This window comes from Sitophilus oryzae, unplaced genomic scaffold, assembly GCF_002938485.1.
Source record: "Sitophilus oryzae breed Bouriz unplaced genomic scaffold, Soryzae_2.0 scaffold_1440_pilon_pilon, whole genome shotgun sequence".
Taxonomy (NCBI): domain Eukaryota; kingdom Metazoa; phylum Arthropoda; class Insecta; order Coleoptera; family Curculionidae; genus Sitophilus; species Sitophilus oryzae.
Window position 1 is genome coordinate 6,481,712 of NW_022146105.1, and position 22,146 is coordinate 6,503,857.

The 22,146-nt window shown below is 33.6% G+C and overlaps 1 protein-coding gene across 2 annotated transcripts in view; it reads right to left on the bottom strand.

The window, feature by feature from the left end:
* The window catches only part of LOC115876924 (fatty acid synthase-like), an 86,272-nt gene that overhangs the window by 52,686 nt on the left and 11,440 nt on the right, over positions 1-22,146 (bottom strand). For both annotated transcript variants that reach the window (XM_030892972.1, XM_030892973.1), the window contains exons 3-12: positions 21,028-21,232; positions 19,101-19,731; positions 17,073-17,214; positions 16,633-16,846; positions 13,126-13,317; positions 12,739-13,070; positions 12,393-12,678; positions 10,857-11,086; positions 6,586-6,792; positions 1,332-1,491 (exon numbers count right to left, since the gene is read on the bottom strand). In XM_030892972.1, coding sequence (XP_030748832.1) covers positions 1,332-1,491; positions 6,586-6,792; positions 10,857-11,086; positions 12,393-12,678; positions 12,739-13,070; positions 13,126-13,317; positions 16,633-16,846; positions 17,073-17,214; positions 19,101-19,731; positions 21,028-21,232 — 2,599 coding nt within the window. The remainder of the gene's footprint in view (positions 1-1,331; positions 1,492-6,585; positions 6,793-10,856; positions 11,087-12,392; positions 12,679-12,738; positions 13,071-13,125; positions 13,318-16,632; positions 16,847-17,072; positions 17,215-19,100; positions 19,732-21,027; positions 21,233-22,146) is intronic.

Sequence of the window (22,146 nt, forward strand, 5' to 3'; positions counted from 1 at the left end):
GGTAGACTTTGAGAAGGCTTTCGAGGTGATATATCCTAAGACAATAATAGAAGCGCTAGCGAAACAAGGTATTGACAGGCCTTATATAGAAACTCCGCCAATATATACAAAGAAGTAATGATACATAAAACAACCCCAGAGCTACCAACTCGCAAAGGGTATGACAGGGAGACGCAATATCCCCAAAGCTGTTTACAGCAACACTAGAAGAAATCTTCCGCCAACTAGACTGGACCAACAAAGTATTAAAATAGATGGAGAATATCTTAACCACCTAAGATTTGCTGCTGACAGTCCTAGTTCTAATTTCCAATAGTCCTGAAGAACTACAAACACAAATTAACGAACTAAATACAGCCAGAAGTAAAGTAGGTCTCAAAATGAATTTAGCAAAAACTAAAGTAATGTACAACGCACTAGTAGACAGAAAAGACATTCTAACAAGTAATACAAAACTGGAAATAGTAGAAGAATACATATATTTGGGACAACTAATACACAGCTCGGGATCTTTACTACCAGAAATCAATCGAAGAATTAAGTTGGCATCGAGTACTTATGGAAGAAACTTAATCATATTCAAATATAGACTGCCACTTTATCTAAAGAAGAAAAAAAAATGTGTACAACCAGTTATGGCCTATGCATGTAAAAACTAACATTTAAAACAAACATTATAAGGAAACTGCAGGTCGCACAACGCTCAATGGAACGAAATATGCTGGGAATAACTAAGAAATACCGTAAAAGAATAAAGAGGATATGACAAAAGATCCAGGTAATAGATGTCATCCGCAGAATCAAGTGGCGATGACGGACAACAGATGGAAGATGGACCACAAAAATTACAGCATGGTACCCACGAGGAATTAAGAGACCTAGAAGAAGACCGAACCTGAGATAAAACCATGATATTAATAAATTAGCAGGGCCAACAATAGACAAGAATGGACCCAACTACTAAGTGAATATCCAAATATGTGAGGGAGGCTACACCATAATTGGAAATGATTGATTAAGCTAAGAATTATCAACAAATATATCTCCGTTGAATTATTATCAATTGAGATCAATTATATCTAATTTCTAATGTTGTTACATACACGGAGACTATTCAAAGAGCAACTGCTAGTTTATAGGATATTGAAGTTCTTATAACGTTGGAACTTTTTAATTGTTAACGTGCTCAAACAATTTAGGAAAACATGCAGAGTCTTTGTTTTGAGATCAGTAACAAAACAGTTTAAAATTCACTAAAGGCATTGAATAAAAGATATACCTAATTATATTCTATTTCAGCAAACGCTAAAAGAAGAATACTGAATAGTTACCTGTAATTATAGCCTCTTAATCTGAGTTCCTTATAAACATCTTTTCTCGTCATATAAGGAACAGTCGAATTGGGTACTCCAACGGGATGTGGCAGAGGCGTTACTTCATCTTGGTCGTCCACAGCCAAACGAATTCTACCTGTTACTACAGTTGCGTTACCTGCAGGAAATAATGATTATAGGTTATTAAAATAATACATTCTGTGTTTCTATATTTTACTTAAAGCTAAAAGCTTACTTACTACTTAATATATTCAATTTTTTTGTAATTTTCCCAAAGTAATTCTAGAAATGTCGTTATTGCAGTCGTGTGCAGAGTACGTATTTTCGACAAAAATTATGGAAAAGTTTGGCTAAGCAAATATTAAAACAAGTCATTTTAATGACTTATCTATGTTCTAATGATTCGAGTTTTTAAGCCAAGTGTATGGTGTCCATAGTTTTCAGTTGTTTGATGTTTGTTTTCTTTATTACATTCATTGCATTGCCTATTGTAGCTGTTAATTGTGAACCACCGATTATAAATTGCTATTTTAAAATTGTGAAAAGCCCTTTATAAGATTAAAATGGTTAAATATATATCCTAAACTATCATTTGAGATTCGGGGTTTGAGACGGGGGGTTCTAAATAATGTTGCCGATTCTAAACAATAGTACCGCATGATCGAAAAAAAAACGGCGTCAGCGATGGCATGAAGATCGCTGTCATTTTATATGTAAAATTATATGCAGAATGTCATCGATGTTTATTTCCAAGACAACTGGACACCGTTTTTTTTTTCGTATCGAGAAATTCTGGTTACAATCGTTGAATTTGACTCTTTATGTCAGTTTCATAATATATTTTCGTATTTTTGCTTAAGCCCCATACTCACACTTCGCTCCTTCCTCGCCTTACTTCCTCGCGTTACTTCCTCGCGTTACTTCCTTGCGTTCCTTCGTCCCTTCGCTTCCTTCCTTCGTCCCTTCGATGCTTGGAAATTAGTCAATTATGCAACAACACACCACAAAATATTTTTAATAGAGCAGCTACATGTTTAATACAAAATATCTAGTACCTAACCTCTAAAATTTTTAAAAAATCCGAAAGGCGCATAATTTTTATTTTATAAAACTGCAATTCTTTGTCAAAAATAAAAATTTAATTTTAATAATATATTTTTTTTTAATAAATCCCAATATTTCAGTATGAATGTACAAGGCGAGTCAACAATAGAGTAAAGTTTATTATGTAATTTATATCGAAACCATGAAATATGACATACTAATTAAACGTTAATGATGTCAATCCCCATTTCTTCAGATATTTTTGTAAAGGCATCATGCACACTATTTCTATTTTTTTATTTTTGTCTTGTATGAATACAATATGAAGACAATATTGTTTTTTTCTTCCATTTTTTAGACTATTGTGTGTGAATTATTTTTATATCGACTGGCGATTGCTAGATGTACAGGATGTCCCATTTTTCTGTGTTTTATGGGGTTTCTGGTTTATAAGTGGAGATATAAAGATGCCGTTTTCACATCATTGTTCTACTTATTATGAAACTAAATATGCTACACACAGATTTATCCTAACCTTCTTAGTTCAAAGTTATTTCTTATTTCTTTCTTTTACTTTTTATTTTTTAATTAGTAGAATTTTTTGCATTTTTCGATAACATTTGTATCTCGATTATCTTATAACTTATCGAAAAGGTGAAAAGGATCAGTTATGGGCGGTGGGTAAGTGCCCAATTTGTAGATAAATAAAATCTGGGTATATATGTATATACCTACCTGTAGATTTAGATGAACATCCTAATTTTAATAAAAGGAGTTTCCGACGACCGCATAGTAAATGTCCGGTATAATACCGAGAATAGAAATATACCAATATATTTATATATAAGGAATATTGTAGATATACTCGTATTCTTGATATTACTGGTATTATACCGGGTATTTACTATGCGGTCGTTGAAAATAGCTTTTATAAATTTAGACTGTTCATCTAAATGTACAGGTATATACCGGATACCCTAATTTTGTTTTTTTCTACCTATTGAGTATTTACCCACCGCCTGTGTCTCGTTTTTCAGGTAGAATGCAGTGACGAAATTAGTTCTTCGTTGGGAGCTGTCTATTTCGAAAAATGACTCAAACTTATGTTCTTTTTTTTAAACAGGACACTCTATATATTATTTTTTATTTTATTTGCCTTGTTATGAGCTTTCTAAAATTATAATATACTCTATATTTATTTATTAATAAATAGGTACTGCTAAACTAAACGGCTCTTATTTTATTTAACTTAATTTTACCAGATAATTTTGCTTTGCATCGTGATATTTTGATAAACTACACGGAAACTGAACTTGTGCTGCTTTTAAATAACATGCCAATAAACAACATTTTACGTAGAATAAATTAGTTGATTGTTTTGATTATCTAATTTAAACCGGCCGACTATGTAATAAAGTTAAATAATGCATTTTTACCCCGTTTAAAAAAATAAGTATTTTAGAAAGCCCGTAACAAGGAAAATAAAATAATATACAAAATGTCGAATTTAAAAAAACATATAAGTTTTAGTCAATTTAAAAAAGACAGATTCCAACGAAGAAATAGTCACTGCATTCTACGTGCAAAACTGTACGGGAGACCGTTTTCGCCTTTTCGATAAGTTATGATACAAAGGGGATCGAAAAATGCAATCATTTCAGATTCGCCCTGTATTTTAGGAAGTAAGAGAGCTAGGACATATCTGTATGTAGCATCTTTAGTTTCATAAAAAAAGTAACAGCGTAATGTAAAAACCGCATCTTTGTATCTCGACTCATAAACGAGAAACCCTGCAAAACATACGAAAATGAGACACCCTGTACAAACGTACTGCCAAATCAAGAAATCAACTACGAATGAAATCCAAGATCGATTTATATATTTTATATATTTTAATATTTTTTTGTGTTCGTGATAATTCCTTTGCTACTTCGTCCAAAAACCGACAGTACGGGGAAGGAGCGTTTCGAGGAAGTAAACGGACGAAGGACCGTTTTGACGAAGGAGGAAGGAACACACATAAAATCGACAATTTCCCATAGTAAATATATGATTTTTTGACGAAGGGACGCGAGGAAGGAACGAAGTGAAGTAGCGAAGTGTGAGTATGGGGCTTTAGGCGTAAAAGTGCTTTACTTTTATGCCTAGGCGTTAAAATGACTCTTGTTATCTTGCAATCACGTCGCAAAAATTAATACTTTTTTGACGTTTAAAAAAACATTTATTTATAAGTTTTATAATATGTCTAATTAAATTTGGGCAAAAGGAATATTACTTGTTGCTGTAGATAATTTCTCATGGAAAATAGGTACGTAAAGAAAAAGGACTTTTTAGGTCGAAAAAAGTAAAAGGGACAATTTGTTCTAAAAAAGGACTGTCCTTTTCAAAAAAGGACAGGTGGCAACCCTATAGGTAAATGTCAATAGTCGTTATTTCTAAGTCAACTAAACGACTTTTTTCGATCATACGAAATATTCAGTACCTATAAAAGAATTTCTATTTTTGTTGTTTATTCTATCTTTAATATGAATAAATTTTCAATATACAGGGTGGCGCACCTCATTCGCCTCGGTTGATTATACGAAAACGGAAAGATGTAGAGACAAAATATTTTATGGGTATATGTGGGGAGGCAATGTGCACAATTTAAAATTATTTTGAAATATACAGGGCGTCTCAGAACTAAGATCCATACCAAAGTTATATTTTTTCTTATGGAACACCCGGTATTTTATTTCATTTTTGGATTCTTGGACCCAAAAAAAGACATTTATTATAAGGGTTAAATATGTTTAAAATCATTGGTTTTTGAGATATTTAAAGATATTTGCATGCTACAAGGAAATTGATTATCAACACCCTGTACATTACTTTTTAGAATTAATTCTTGTGCTGAGTTTAAAGGTAAAGAAATAAACTTTACTGAAAAATGTTATTGCTTCCTTAAATTTATACAGGGGTACCAAAAATTAGTGATCTATTTTAAGCATTTATTTTACATAAAAACTTTGTTATTTCAAATGCAACACCCTGTATTATTTTAAATAAATCGAAGCAGAATCAAAATTGCCATGGCGATACCAGCCATCTTGATTGCCATTTTATTTAAAAATCGCTTTTTATTCAAAATCTGAAATAGATAGGTATATGAAACCCTACTATAGTTTGAAAGAGAATTTGATTCTGCTTCGATTTATTTAAAAAAATACAGGGCGTTGCATTTGAAATAACAAAGTTTTTATGTAAAATAAATCCTTAAAATAGATCACTACTTTTTGGTACCCCTGTATAAATTTAAGGAAGCAATAACATTTTTCAGTAAAGTTTATTTCTTTGCCTTTAAACTCAGCACAAGAATTAATTCTGAAAAGTAATGTACAGGGTCTTAATAATCAATTCTCTTGTAGCATGCAAATATCTTTAAATATCTCAAAAACCAATGATTTTAAACATATTTAACCCTTATAATAAATGTCTTTTTTTGGGTCCAAGAATCCAAAAATGAAATAAAATACAGGGTGTTCCTTAAGAAAAAATATAACTTTGGTATGGATCTTAGTTCTGAGATACCCTGTATATTTCAAAATAATTGTAAATTGTGCACATTGACTCCCCACATACACCCATAAAATATTTTGTTACTACATCTTTCCGTTTTCGTATAATCAACCGAGGCGAATGAGGTGCGCCACCCTGTATAAACACGGATTTTTCATCCAAAGATATTTTCATCAAAGGTACCTATTCCAGATATTACACATTTTAATATGGCAACACTGCCGCTTTCAGTTCCACAGTGTTTTCGATATGCCTTCGCTAGGCGAATTAGAAAAGATAAGTGTTTTATGCGTTGGCTGCAGAACGAGTAGAGGCTCCACCTTACAGCACTTGAGATGTAAGAGAAATTAATTTAGCCTTATTAGGTATTTGCCGATTATGTTGCATATCTTTCCAACTCTTTCAATCAGCGGTATTACTCCTATATACGGATTTATTTTTCTCTCTAGACTACTAAAAACCTTGGCATTTCTGCGATTCATACTGAGTCGACAATTTTGGTAACCATTATTAACTTTTAATAAATAAATGTATTTTATAATCTTTTATTTTTAATTTTATAATCTTTTTTTAATTTGTTGTTTTGGTCAAAAAAGCATCCAGAAGGAGGGATCTGAAATGCTAGAAACAACAGATTTTCTTGACTTACCTTCAGCTACTTCGAATTTTCCGGATTCTTTCTGAATAGTAACGGTGAGATCAAGTTTGGCCTGAACGTTGGCAGGCATCTGCAGTGCCCTAACAAATCTACAATTTTCAAACACAACTTTTGTGTCAGGAACCAGTAGACACTGCGAGTCGGCAAAAGTGTTCCATACTATATACAAGTATCCAGTAGCAGGAAACAGATTCCTTCCTTTAAAAATAGAAATATTGAAACAAATGAGACGAAAAAGAACACTATAAACAAATGTTTATTAAATACCACCATATTGAAATAATTTAAAATAACAAATTTCGGACACGTTTCGCTAACATAGTAGCTTTCTCAAAACTGACAAATTCCTACTGCCTACTTATACTCCTATTATTATATTACTATGGCCTATATTTTTTTCCAGATTCGAAAGATGTTTTTAAAAAACAAATAAGAAGAAAAGAAGAAGTTTCGCTAACATAGTAGCTTTCTCAAAACTGACAAATTCAGTTGGCAGTCAACCTCGCAAGAGTTGCTTAGACGAGGAGGAAACCGGCGATACGTCTTCTAAAAGAAAAGAAGAAGTTTCGCTAACATAGTAGCTTTCTCAAAACTGACAAATTCCTAATGCCTACTTATACTCCTATTATTATATTACTATGGCCTATATTTTTTTCCAGATTCGAAAGATGTTTTTAAAAAAGGTTCAACAAAGGGCTTTTACTGAAGTCTAATTAGCAGTATAATAAAACAGGGGAATCTTTAAATTTATGTATTCCCAGAGATTCTAGGCAGTATAATTTGGCACCTTCATATTTCGAAAATTGTAGCAAAATTATGACAATTCTCAATGAAATGGTTAAAATAATAGGATTCTAATTTTTATTTGTACACCTTGCTTATTTATTCTTATTGGAAAACTTCTACCTAGTTTTCCTATACAGGGTGTCCCAGAAATAAGTGCAAGTATTTTAAGGAGTGATAGATCTGGTCAAAAGAAACATATTTTCTCTTTGCTATTTTTAAAATAAATTGATAATAACCAGGTTATTTAACTTTGAAAATTTTAAAAATGAATGGCAATATTTTGAGAGCCGCCGGCAACAATGATCGGCAACGATAATCAGTCACAAATACCAAGCAATTACCTAGCTCTTGGCTTGTTCGACGTCCTGCGTTGACACATCGACTATTGAAAATTTGTTACATCTTTAAAAATAATCTAAAATGTCATTATTCCATGGGTATATTGATAAAAGTCTAAATTATATGAAAATTCATTTTCTACAAAAACTTGAAGAGAGAGTAAAAGTGGTAAAATACAATTTGATAGACAATTATATTTTCCATCTGATTCCCGTAAAATATACGGGGTGTTCCATTTAAATTAAAGAAGTTATTACAGTTTAAAGCAAATCATTATTAAAAAAATAATCCTCATGGGCGATTTGAGCGGAAGAACGGGTAGTGAGCGAAATAATAACGTAGTTGGTAGATATGGGGAAACTACAATAAATGATAACGGAGAGAGACTAATTGATTTGTGCTCGCGAAATAAACTAAGAATCATGAATGGATTTTTCGAACATAAGAACATCCATAAATACACCTGGCACCAAGAAACTAGACAACTTACATCAATTATAGATTATATTATTGTTTGTGGAATTATTATTGGATTGGAAAATCGAGGACATGAGAGCTTACAGAGGTGTGGAGTATGGTAGTGACCATTACTTAGTGAAGTCAAAAATGAAAATAAAATACAAACATAATAGCAATGTAAATGACAGCACGACGGATCATCGCAGAAAAAATCAAGACCATCAGATATAAAACATATTTATTAAAAGAAAGTAATGTTAAATTACTATATCAAAATCGTCTAAAAGCAATTCTAGATGACCAATACAAGGAAAAGTCGCCAAAAGAACTATACACATATGTGGTAAACGCTCTGAAAGTTGCAGCAAGTGAGGCTTTAGGCGAAGAAAATACAAGAGAAAAATCTGATAACGATGGATGGAACACAGAATTGGAAGAACAGAAAAACGTAAAGCAAAAAGCATATCACAAATAGATATGTACAAAATCACCTGAAGACAGGACAGAATACAAAAAGGAGCTCGCTACTTTCAAGAAATCGTTAAACAAAGAAAGGAATGAAACGTGGGAGAGAAAATGTGCTGAAATTAACTCATTTCTAGGAGGCTCAAGATCAAATGAAGCTTGGAAATTTATAAATAACGTCAGATCGGATAAATCGCCTAAAGTAAATATACCTTCTATCAGCCTAAATAAATTCCAAGAACATTATAAAAATGAATTGAAAGAAAGAATATAGAACTCGAGGAACATATATGACGGTGAGTGTAGATATGGTTGAAAAGGCTTTAATTGCAATGAAAAACGGAAAGTCTAGTGGTCCTGAAGGAATACCAGCGGAACTTCTGAAATGCCGACCGAAAATTTTGAAAGAAATTCTCGCTTGTATTTTCACTACATATATTAACGGGGAGCCCATACCTGATTCATGGAAAACGTCATGGATAACTCCGATCCACAAAAAAGGAACGAAAGATATTTGCACTAACTACAGATGTATAGTATCGGCAACGAATAACTACCAAATTCATCTCCTGTTTGTGGACCTTAGTAAGGCTTATGATACGGTACCAATTAAGAAACTATGGGAAGTTCTCGAAAAAAGCCCAATAAATATAACACTAATAAAAGTGGTACAGCAACTTTACTGCAATTGTTCCGCAAGAATTAAAATAGGCCCAACTCTATCTGAATTATTCCCAATATCAAAAGGTCTAAAACAGGGTTGTTGTCTGTCCCCAACTTTATTCAAAATCTACCTACCAGAAGCTCTTAAGCACTGGCGCAAGAAGTGCTCTCAGATGGGAATACCTATTAATGACAACCTTTCTCTGTATACACTGCATTTCGCCGATGACCAGATAGTAATGGCCTAAGACAAAGAAGACCTAGAATACATGACCAGAAAACTAATAGAGGAGTACGAGAAATGGGGACTGGAGCTAAACAAGAAGAAGACAAGATCTATGTGTACTGGTGGCGAGTTGGAAGACCTAGTATTAAATAACAATATAAAAATTGAAGCTTGCGAAGAATATATGTATTTAGGGGTAAAAATCGCAAGCAAAGGGAGATGCGAATCGAAGAACGGATTGGTAAAGGCAGAAAGGTGATAAAAGCGCTGAACTCGGTGCTTTGGTCTAGGGATATCTCGGATCACAGAAAAAAACTGATTTATAACGCGATTCTAAAAAGCGTAATGTTATATGGCTCTGAGGTATGGCAGTTAAGCGAAAAACATAAAAAGAAGTTTTTGTCGACCGAAATGGACTTCTGGCCAAGATCAGCCCGAATCTCCCGTTTAGACAGTATTAGGAACGAGAGAATACGTGAAAAAATGAAGGTGGAGGGTAACATTGTACAAGATATATAAGAAAAACAACTGCAGTGGTACGGCCATGTACAACGAATGGCTGACGAAGAATACCAAAGCAAGTGTTGCAGTGGACCCCTACAGACAGACGTAAACGAGGCCGACCTAAACTTTCCTGGAATCAAGGAATCGACAGAGCCATGTCGGAAAGGAACCTACTACCAGGAGATTGGGACAATAGACGGAGGTGGCGCATGGAGACCGGAGGGCGACGAAGGACGCTGTAAAACCGGACTTACATACATACATTATTAAAAAAAAAGTTAGACGTTCTGTATAAGGTAGTATAATTTTTATTATTGCAGCACAAAACTTAGTAAATAGAGAAACTTCAGTACAATATTAGGTTTTTAAAACTTAAATGCGCATAGAGAAATGAAGCATTAAAATTTTTACTGTATTTTGACAAAACCGTAAATAGTAACCTTAAGGTTAACCTTAAAGCTTAATCAAATTTACTTTTATTTTAATCGTAGAAACTAAAAATGTAATAATATACAAGGTGTTCCGTTTAAAAAATACAACTTTGATATTTTTTATTTATTTGGGACACTCTGTATCCTGTAAAAATATTTTTAAATTGTTGCTCTAATAGTCCATCAACGAACCCAAAACATATAATTTGTAAAAATCTAATCGTTTGGCTACAATACTTCGTGTCGTATGTAGTGAATAACCCTGTAAAGGATATAATAAACATTTGTTTAATTTTTATTTTTATGGAGTTCCACCAAGAAACGGCAGAGTCAATTCAATTGTAAAAAGGGATTAATGCTTTTAAAAATCAAGGCATTAAGAACTGTACCGTCAATAGTGTGTCCGGCGATGTAAGCATAATCAGGATGCTTCAAGCATGCTTTGAACGATCTTTCCTCAGTCTCTGCGTTATCGGTGCAACTGTATATACTAACGTGCCAGTCTTTTTCGTGTTTGAATTTAATAGCTGGTGAGATCATTGGCGTGCCTCTGCTAACTGGGAACTGAACTTTCGGATAAAGATGCTGAAGTTGGGGATTGAATCCCAATTCATACAATCTAAAAATAAATAATATGTCTCCAAAAAAATCCTATATGGGTATTTCATCACTGCAAGAAAATCTACAAAATAAAATAGTTAATTTTTGTAAACACTGCTGTGTTAATCCAACGGAGACTAATTGTCAGCAGTGGCTTACAAATGAACAAATTTGCCTAACGGACAAAAAAATGCTTAACGTTTTGGAAAGTTTATCTTTTTCCGTCGTCGGAAACAAAAAAATTCAAGGAATAAAAAAATACTCCGAGCCTCAGAACGACGATCATAATAACAACCAAATTATAAATTATTTATAGGTTGCAAATATATTATTTATAATTGCTCTTGAAGTTGGCGCGAACCGCAGTAACCGCATAGCGACGTGTTCCGCTCTAGCCGTCGCGTTCCTAGGATCGCGATTTCGTCGGTCGCGAACGGTAGTAACTAGTAACGATCTAGACTGCGTCGTGTTTCGGTTCAGCCGTCGCGCTCCTAAGGTCGCGAACAATAGTAACTGGTAACAACCTAGACCGCGACGTGTTTCGCTCCAGATGTCGCGCGACTGCTGGAGCGCTACTAGGGTCGTGTTTTCGTCTGTCGCGCTTTAGTCGGTCGCTATTGACGTTGATGCTCCCGTTACAGTCGATACGTTACTTTCGAAAGCGCGATTTTCGGTAGGTCTAGCTACTAGGCATTTTTGATTGCAATAATAAATACATGTTAGGTACATTCATCATCATGATCAACCAGCCTGACGTAGGCCTTCCTTAAACCTTTCCACTCTTCACGGTCCTGTGCCTATTGAATCTAGTTTGCTCTAAATCTCCTTAACTCATCTGACCACCTTGTCAGAGGTCAGTCTCTGCTTCTGATAGCATCTTGTTTATGAATTGATATTGTTTATGAATTTGCACGGACACAGAGATAACGGCAGGGATGGAAGTAGGTAGGTACAATGGCCAGAAATACCGCATAGGTGACACTTTGGAAGCTGGAACCTCGGTTACAGATCGCGGTATTTCTCTGGAACGGTCGCTATTGTAACGCGACTCGCGTGAAACCGGTATTCACATCACTATTTGAATTACTTAAAGAATAATTTAAAGCTTATTTTTAATTACTTTACTACTTAATATGGCTTTTAATAATTGTTTTTGTCGGTTAGGCAAATTTGTTATACATGTAAAAAAACTGAGAGGCTACTATAAAATATTATTTAAATTTCTCTTGCAGTGGCAAAATACTCATTTTCAAGAGATATTTAATTAAAGCTTAATAAATGAGATTAGATCACGACTATTTCCAAAAAGGTTTTCTTATTATTACCTTCCAATCGATAATAGGAATTCTTGCAACCCTCCTTCTGTATTGACAAGTGAGACTTTCTTCTTGCTACTTTTTAAAAGCTCACCAACCTTACCGTTGCCAATTTCAAGCAAGACGAAACTCTTTTTGAAAAGCTTTCTTACATTTTCTACCACACTAAGGCTTCCGATACTCTTCGATACGTAAATAGCACTTAATTCTGTAGATTCAGTGTCTACAATGACGTTCTTACTTAATTTTCGTGGTTTGGGAACAATCTTGGCCAAAGTCTCTTGTAAATTCTTTACTGAAATTATTATAAGAAAAACATTAATTTGTGTTTAGTTAATTTTAATTAAAACAGTACCAATTTTTTCATTTGTTTTTAGTAAACTGTAAATATCGGTATGACCATTCTTATTAGCAGCGTGGGCAGCAGAACCAATGGCAAAAGCTAATTCGACCACTTCACTCAGAGTTAAAGCTCCATCAAAATATCCACAAACAAGAGTTCCCAAAGAAAATCCTCTATCAACTCCGAACACTCTTGTAGGTCTTATTTCAATGGCTCTTAGAATGTTAGCCAGAGCTAACTGTAGAGTCACATTGGCTAAACATATGTCCAGAACTGATTGGTTGTCGTTTTTCAGTAATAAGTCCATTATACTGATGCGTTTTGATGTTAGGACTTCGTGTATTCTTAAAACATAAATAAATTAATATTTAAATCTTCAAAGGCATGTAACTAAGTTACTTTTGAACTGTTGCAGCAAAAACTGGCACTTCTAAAAATTCTCTTGCTCGTTTTCTGGTAGCTTCGCTGATGTCGCCGAAGCATATGAAAAGAGAAGGTGCCCGAGAATCGAAGTAAGAACAGGATCGAATGATTTCGCGGGATTTTGATGCCAAAACGTAGCCCCTGTAGTTGTGAGGTTCGATGTTTTTCCTGAAATTATACAAGAAATAATATATGAGTGAGTAAGATATAATAATTTTAGTCAAGTTGGCAAATGCAATTTTGTATTTTAATGATTTCATTCATTTTTAATAAATAAAGTGGCATAACTTCTTACATAAGTACGCATTTTTATACAGGGTGGTTGGAACTGTATTTAGGAATCTTCGGCAGCATATTCTGCAGATAAAAATAAGTAAAAAAGTTTATATAAATGTATGTTCTAAAACGCTTAGTTTCGGAGATACAGGGTGTATACAGTTTCATTTTTATTTCGATTTTTGCAAATAATTTATGAAGTAACGTCAATATTTGGATAAAAATTGATGTCTGGGAGTTTTTTGACATGAGAAATTTGATTTTGATGTCAATAGTACTCCTACTCGTTGAGGGCGTCACTTACATATTTTTAAACTGGTTTGAAGAGTAATAACTTCGTCCGTACCTGTATAAAACTAGTGAGTTAAAATATATATTTACGACGTTTTTTACGTAAAAAAAGTCTCTTTGTAAAAATCCCTACGGGTAAGGGTTCTCGAGATATTTGGAGTCGAAATTATCAATACCTGTCATCATTGACATAAATTAAACACCTTGACTAAATAGTTATTGGGCTGAAATCATAAATTTGAAACTTCGAATAAGAAGATTAAGGAAGGAGCATATCAAAAATCTTAGGTCCAACGCGATAGGACTCAAATATGGCCGACTTAAATTCCGGTTTATCAGTGCCGTTCTAATTTTATTTAAAAAATGTAAAACTATGATGTAGGGTAGACGTGGGGTAGATTCAATATTTTTTTTTTATTTTACGTTGTGAATAAATGTTGGTAGTTATTAAAATTGTTATAAAAACATATTATTATACTAAAAATAGATAAGTTTTAATAAGTATTTATTAACAGAAACATCCGATACGCTACTGAAGCAGGTAAGTCAAATTGACGTATCTAAATTCTTTGGCATCTAATCTTTGACAAGTAGTAAATAAAAGCAAAAATGCAAGAAAAAATATATAATTAGTTAATTTAAGTGAATTTCATAAATGATCGGTTTACTACACGTATGTATATTATATATACTCTGTTTTTTTTCTCAGGTAAGATTTCGACAGGCGATGACAGAAAAAATGCAGATGACGTCCATACCAATCCATTTATTTAACTAAACAAAGTTTCTAATATTTTTTAAGTTACCTATGGATGGGTTTCAATCCGTCATGCGTCATCTCTTGTTGTTTTTTAAACAGTTTTATTGTATTTCAATATTATTGGTTTGACGGAAAGGTGAAGGAAGACAAACGAACGCCGATGCGTGTGAACTCGTCTTAAGATTTTTGAGAGTTATCAAAGTTTTGCCAATTTATAGGTTATAATTTTGTGTCAAATAGAAATGATAAATATTTTGCATTTTGCATTTTGGTCTGTGTTATTACGTGTGTTTCGTGTTTTTTAAAATTAAGTGGAGGAAAACTCGCTGGAAAATTAAGTGCTGACCCAGACCATAGTTTACAGTTAATATTCGGTGCCTATAGAGACCGCCAGAGACAGTTTGCCAGAGATTATGGCCAGAGAGATTATCCACAAATAAAGTTTGTATACTATCTTGTATATGATAGCAAAAACTGGAGTGTCTGTAAAATAGCAGCACACGATAGGTAAATAATAATCATATTGAATAATTACCTATATTGATAAAAAGAAAATCTAGGATCTAGTGGGGTTGCAGTCGGAAGAGTTTGACAAAGAATTAATACACTTTGTTAATTGTCAAGTTTTCGGAATTTATTTATTTCTTCCTCAGGTCTTTTCTGTACCACGTTAATGTCCTGAGGAAGGAATAAATAAATTCCGAAAGCTTAACAATTAATAAAGTGTAATTCTTTATCAAACCCTTCCGACTGCAACCCCACTAGATCCTAGATTTTCTTTCTCACTAGTCAGTCGAGACTACTTTCTGCTATATTGATAAATGTAACAATAAATGCAGGATGTTGCTTGAGCTTGAAACACGGTTTGAAAGCCGGAAATCTTTTTTGGTATGTGTTTTTTTTAAATACGCCCTTGCTGGTTTTGTTTTAACACATACTGTAATTATTGTTTTTAATAAAATAACTCGATTATAGATTTTCTCAATTTTATACAGTTTTATTCACAATATTTTGAAGTAATCACTTGTCACTCAATTTTTAAATATATTAATTTTCTGCTATGCGTTCCAATTGTACTAATTTATTTCTTTGTAAAATAAAATAAACTAATTTGAAAATAAAATGACAGACACATCTATCACTGTCAAGGATCTTGTCGTTGGACAGACTATAGTCACTTACTAGCGAAAAGTTGTTCCATTATTTCAATCGCTTTTTGCCGAGATCTACCGCACGCTACACAACCAACTATTTTAGAGTCTTTTTCGATAAATCGCAATAGTGTCACTGTTAATTTAAGTTCTGCCACAATTTCCATCTAGATTTATTACCTTTATACAACTATCAGTAGTAGAATAAATAATAAATAACATACAAGAAGCTCCGTAAAGACTGATAAATCCATAAAATGTCAAATCAAATTCAAATGTGTCCAATGAATCATCAAATAGAACTGTCAAGGATCCCTACCTTAGAGTCCTTTTTCCGCCCACCATGCATGAATACATGGATAGCATTATGCCCCTTCCTTAGTCTTCTTATTCAAAGATTTGAAATGTTTTTGTGCCAAAAGTCCAACAGAAACTATTTTATCATCATTTTTTTCGAAAAAACATTTATAATTAATTTAAAAAATAAAAAGTTCCCAAATTTATCATTTCACTCAAATAACTATCTATTCAACATGTTTATTTTTAGTCAATAATGTCATGTAATGACTATTTCCATTCTAAATATCTTGAGAACGGTTGCTCGCATTTTTTATCAAGACATTTTTCACGTAAGAAATCACGGAAATGTATATTTTTTCACTCAGTCATTTTATACAGGTACAGACGATAAGTCATTACTCTTCAAAACTATTAAAACACATGTAGGTGGCGCCCCCTACAAATCGTCATATTGACATTAAAATCAATTTTCTCATGTCAAAAAATTCCCAGACACCAATTTTCATCCAAATATTGACGTTACTTTAGAAAGTATTTGGAAAAAATCAAAATAAAAATTAAATTTCTACACCCTGTATCTCCGAAACTAAGCATTTTGGGACATACATTTATACGAACTTTTTTACTTGTTTTTATCAACAGAATACGATGCCGAAGTTTCCGGAATACAGTTTGGATCACCCTGTATAACAATAGACCTTTTACCTGAATATATCCTGGATCAATCTTATGTGTTCTACATCTAGCTTGTTTGAAATCACATCGCTTAAAAGTACATTGACTGCCTCCGGCGTTCTACCGCTAACGCATACCAGCCTGGGAATACTGTCTTGCGGCTTTCCTTGATTTAGTTTCTTTTTGGCATTATGTTTAAGAAGAACGTGACAATTGCCTCCACCAAAGCCGAAACTGTTTATACCTAGGGGTAAATACATATTCAAAAAAATATTTCTAGATCTAAAATTTGTAGTTGTGTCTAAAATTGAATTTGGATTTTCATTAATTCATTCATTCAGTAACCAATTATTTTTATTGAAAACAAAGGAAAAAAACAGAAATTATGTGCAATAAAATTTGAATTTGTCTTTACTCAAATGCTTATTGATTGTGTTTCATTCCACTCTTTATTCAAGTTTTATTTTTACCTACTAATCCGTTATCGTCTTTAAATGGAGTTTTCTCAGAGACTACTTTAATTGTACCATCAGCTAATGATTTGACGCCCTCTCTGGGTACATTGTAACGAATGTTTGGTGGAATGATACCAGTCTCTAAACCAATTATGACCTGCAAAGTGAGTTTGCAAGTAAGTATAGGAATATGAATAAGAGTATAATGGTAATAAGTATAAGATTGCTTTTATTTATCCATATTTATTCGATTTTTTACTACGGTCCAAAAAGATTATCTTGAATTATCCGCCACGGACGAATGCCTCGGTAGAGTGCAGGAGCAAAGGAAATGAAAGCCCGAAATTCTTCTAGTATCAATACCAAATCATAGAGAACACATACTGAATCGCATTTAAAGAAATTTTAGAATATAAAATAGAAATAAAAAAATATTATACCAACACAATAAATGGAAAGGTGAAAAAGCGAACAATAGTAAACCATGTATGATCAAATAAACGCTAGATTCAGTGGATAGAGTTACATTTAAAGAAGCAATGAATGCAAATTTAAAACAATGACAATAGGTGCTTTAAGCCGATAAAACGTCGAAGTTTCAAGAAGATATGAGGAATAAAGTATAACTCTTTTGTATTTATTTTAGCTTAGGATCAGAGTTGGGCAACGTCGACAATGACACGTGGGATACTAAATCGTTGACGTGTCAACTATGATGTCGATATCGACTTCCTAAGAAACGTCGTCAATGTCGACAGGTAACAATTTGGTATGAAAATTATAGTGAGATGAACCGCCTATTTAAAAATAGACATATTTCTTTAAATTCAAAACATTCAGTTTTAAGACACTCTGTATATATGAATAGGACTGTTGCTCTTTGGAATATTATTCGCAAACTGGGGGGAGTGAAGTCAGGCGACTACCAGAGATGGTAGTTGTTATATAATAGCTTTTAGACTACCATTCGAGACGCACATATATTATTTTTGGTTCGTAAGTTTTGTGACAAAGAATGTTAGGTAAAGTAAATGTTTTCTCATTAATTAACTAGTGTTAACTAAAGAATATATTTCATTTTCCTGTTGTGATTCTGTTTTAAAGCTTTTCTTTATTTATTTGATCTGACAAAGATAATATATAAGATGTGTATGTATTTAGTGGAATCGATTATGTTGTGAATAATTTCAGTTTAGAAGTAATCTAAATACAATCGTTTGCTGTCCATTCGTGCCGATGTTGTGGTTCAGTGTGAGAATAAGGGCCTTGTTGAGGGTACTAACATTTGAATATAGCACGCAAAAGGGCAAACAAAAACAATAAATAATTACTAAACCAAACCTTGAACTTTAGCTTCTAGTTCCGCAACAAGGGTATTAGTACCTACGGGTGGGGACCTGTTAAATTAGCAAAAAACTTCTTCCGTTTTGAATGTAATAAATGTGGCATGTTTTGAAGGTATTATCTACAAGCCTTGATATGAGGACAGTTTCATATTATTATTAGGACATATTTATATTATTATTATTTATCTTTTATTAAAGTTCAGGACATAGTTAGATTCTCTGGAATAGTGATCAGGGTTTCCTCTGCCGTGCTCTTTTACTTATTCGACCAATGTGTACTACCAGTCATGATCTATGAATGCGAAACTGGACACTTAAAACGGACATTATAAGCTACACGTCGTACACCGCTCAATAGAACGAAATATCTTGGGAATAACCAAGAGAGACCGTGGATACGACAAAAGACCCAGGTAATAGATGTCATCCACAGAATCAAATGACTCAAATGGCAATGGGCAGGACAACTGGCAAGAAGAACGGACAACAGAGGGACCACAAAAATTACTACATGGTACCCACGAGGAATTAAGAGACCTAGAAGAAGACCGAACCTGAGAGAGACTACAAAGAGAGTATGTGCTACACCATAATTGGAAATGGTTGAATAAGCTGAAAATGATGATGATGATGATAATGTGATATTTTATACCACCTCGAAAGAAACATTAATCATTAATTTGTTATGTTATTATACCTTTGTAATAGAACACATTCCAGAAGAGGGCTCCGTATGTCCTACGTTAGATTTAACAGATCCAATCATTAAGGGCGTCTTTCTGTTCTTAACGAAAATAGTTTCGATCGCTTGCAGTTCCTCAGGATCCCCAATCTTTGTTCCCGTACCGTGAGCCTCCAGAAAACTGAGATCTTCCGGCTTAACTTCATCATACTCTTCGTAAAACTCCCTAAACAATTTTATTTGCATATCCCTACTCGGAAACGTGATTCCAGAATCCTTGAAACCATCACAGTTGGTTTTGGCGTGCAACACATGGGCGTAGATACGTTTCGCGTCTTTCGACTTCTGCAGGATGAGGGCGCTGATAGTCTCTGACCTGGCGTATCCGTTTCCGGCGTTATCGAAAGCTTTGCAGGACCCGTCGGTGCTGAGGACACCCAATCGAGCAAATTGCAGTGAGACGATGGGGTTGAGGCATAGATTGGCGCCTCCAACTATGGCCTGGTCGCACTGACCGCTTCGTATGGCTCGGTAGGCGTGTTCCAAGGCGTATAACGAGCTGCTGCAGGCCGTGTCGCAGGTCATCGATGGTCCTTTTAGTTTAAGGAAGTAGCTGATACGGTTGGATACCATTGAACGGTCACACCTAAAATGCATTATGTATTGTACCGTGTGGTGCATGGAAATACAGACATATGAAATCATATGTAAATTTTGAAAAGACCAAATATTATCTCCCCAGATAATTTTATGCAAAGTTGTATTATATTTTTTTGAAGAGGCGTTAAAGTTGTATTTTCGTTTAGAACTTAGTTTCATTTCGAATAGTCGTTTAAAAGTTATTTGCAAAAATCTATCTTCAAATTAGTAAAATTTATAATACGGCCCAGAGAAGCAGAATTACTATACAATTAAATTAAATACAATTATTTTACAATTAAAATACCAGCCAAAATGTGATTGTCTCATCGTCAAATTCGATGTCACATTTTATTTACAAAAAATCGAAGGCACCAAATAGAGTAATTTTGTACTTATAAAATAATTATGAATTTCCCAACTTCTGAAAAAGTTACGATTGGCTGTGAAATTTTGGCTGTGAATGAGGGATTATGTACACATTTTATTAATTAGCATAGATTAATAAAGTTACTTTAGTTTCAAATATTTCTTTTGTTTGTTAAATTATTGTGGATGTATGTGGTATGATCGAGGCCTGCGAGTGATCGGGTAATGAACAGCAAACAAGTCATACACCGCGCATACTATTCTCAGTTCAACTAATTCTTTTGCAGATGATCATTCCAATTCAGAAAAAAATTAACCACTCTTTTCAAACCAAGTAAATTATTGTCAACCAAAAAATGTGACATCGAATTTGACAATGACAAAATCATATTTTTGCTGGTATTTTAATTGTAGTTTGCTCTGGGCTGTATTATATTTTTTTAGTAATTTGAAGGAAAATTTTTGAAAATATTTTTTAGATACCTATTCCAAATAAAACAAAATTCTAGAAGACAGTACAAGTTTAACGCCTCTTCAAAAAGTCTGATACAATTTTTGCATAAAATCATCTGGTCCTTGCATAAACTCATCTGGGGGAGATAACATTTGATCTTTTCGAAATTTACATGGGATTTCCTATGTCCCGCGTTCCGATGCACCACACGGTATGTGGTCCAATTGTCCTATTATTGTGGTCCAATAATAGGAGAATGTCGAGTCAGCTCTAACTCAGGAATTACTATTGATAGATGTTTAAGGGGAACAAATAGGTAAATTGGCAAAGGAATATTGCTATGAATTATTTTCAAGTTCCAGAGATTATCGTTATAGTAACAGCAACAGAATATCTAAAATACAAATTTTCTCTGATTTCTTTTTAGTTGAGCTATGATCTTTTTCTTATTAAATATGTTCTGAATCTGTTTTTGTTTACCCAGTCAATGCAAAATTTTGCGAAGTTCGCTTATCACAGAACCAAGTTTTTTCTGATTCGCTGAAACATACACCCACGAACACCCCAGTATTGGTGCCCTCCAGGTCTGACGGATGAAGACCAGCGTCGAACATGGATTGCATGACTGTTTCTAGAAGGATTCTAGACAATGGATCCAGCGAATTGGCTTGGCGGTAGTGGACACCTAAATAAAAATGCATTTTTAGACAACTTAAAATTGTTCAAGCATTGTTATTCATACACTGGACATTTACTGCTCATTCACTCTGACTAACATCTTCAAGAATCTAATGTTGGGAGGTATTATACAGGGTGGTCCGAACTGTATTCCGGAAACTTCGGCAGCATATTCTGTAGATAAAAATGAGTAAAAAAGTTCGTAAAATGTATGTCCTAAAATGCTTATTTTCCTAGATACGGGTGTAGAAGTTTCATTTTTATTTCGATTTTTTCCAAATAATTGCTGAAGTAATGTTAATATTTGGATAAAACTGGTGTTTGGGAGTTTTTCCCATGAGAAATTTGATTTTGATGCCAATATGACCCCTATTTGTAGGGGCGCCATCCACATGTGTTTTAACTTGGTTTTAACTGTTTTGAAGAGTAGTTGTTTTGAATAGTAGTTTCGGAGATACAGGGTGTAGAAGTTTCATTTTTATTTCGATTTTTTCCAACTATTTTCTGAGGTAACGTCAATATTTGGATGAAAATTGGGGTCTGGGAGTTTTTTGACATGAGAAATTTGATTTTGATGTCAATATGACAACTACTAGTAGAGGGCGCCACCTCCGTACGTCCGTACCTGCATAAAACTACCGAGTGAAACAAATGTACATTTCCGTGACTTTTTACGTAAAAAATGTCTCTTGGTAAAGATCGCTACAAGCAACCGTTCTCAAGATATTTAGAATGGAAATAGTCAATACATGTCATTATTGACATAAAATAAACATTGTTGAGTAGATAGATATTTGACTGAAATGATAAATGATGATAGAACAGTTCCTTTTGAACTTTTTGGACAAAACGTTTCAAATTTACGATTTTAGTGTAATCTTTATAAGAAGAGTCTAATAAATATTTAGTTGACATTTATGA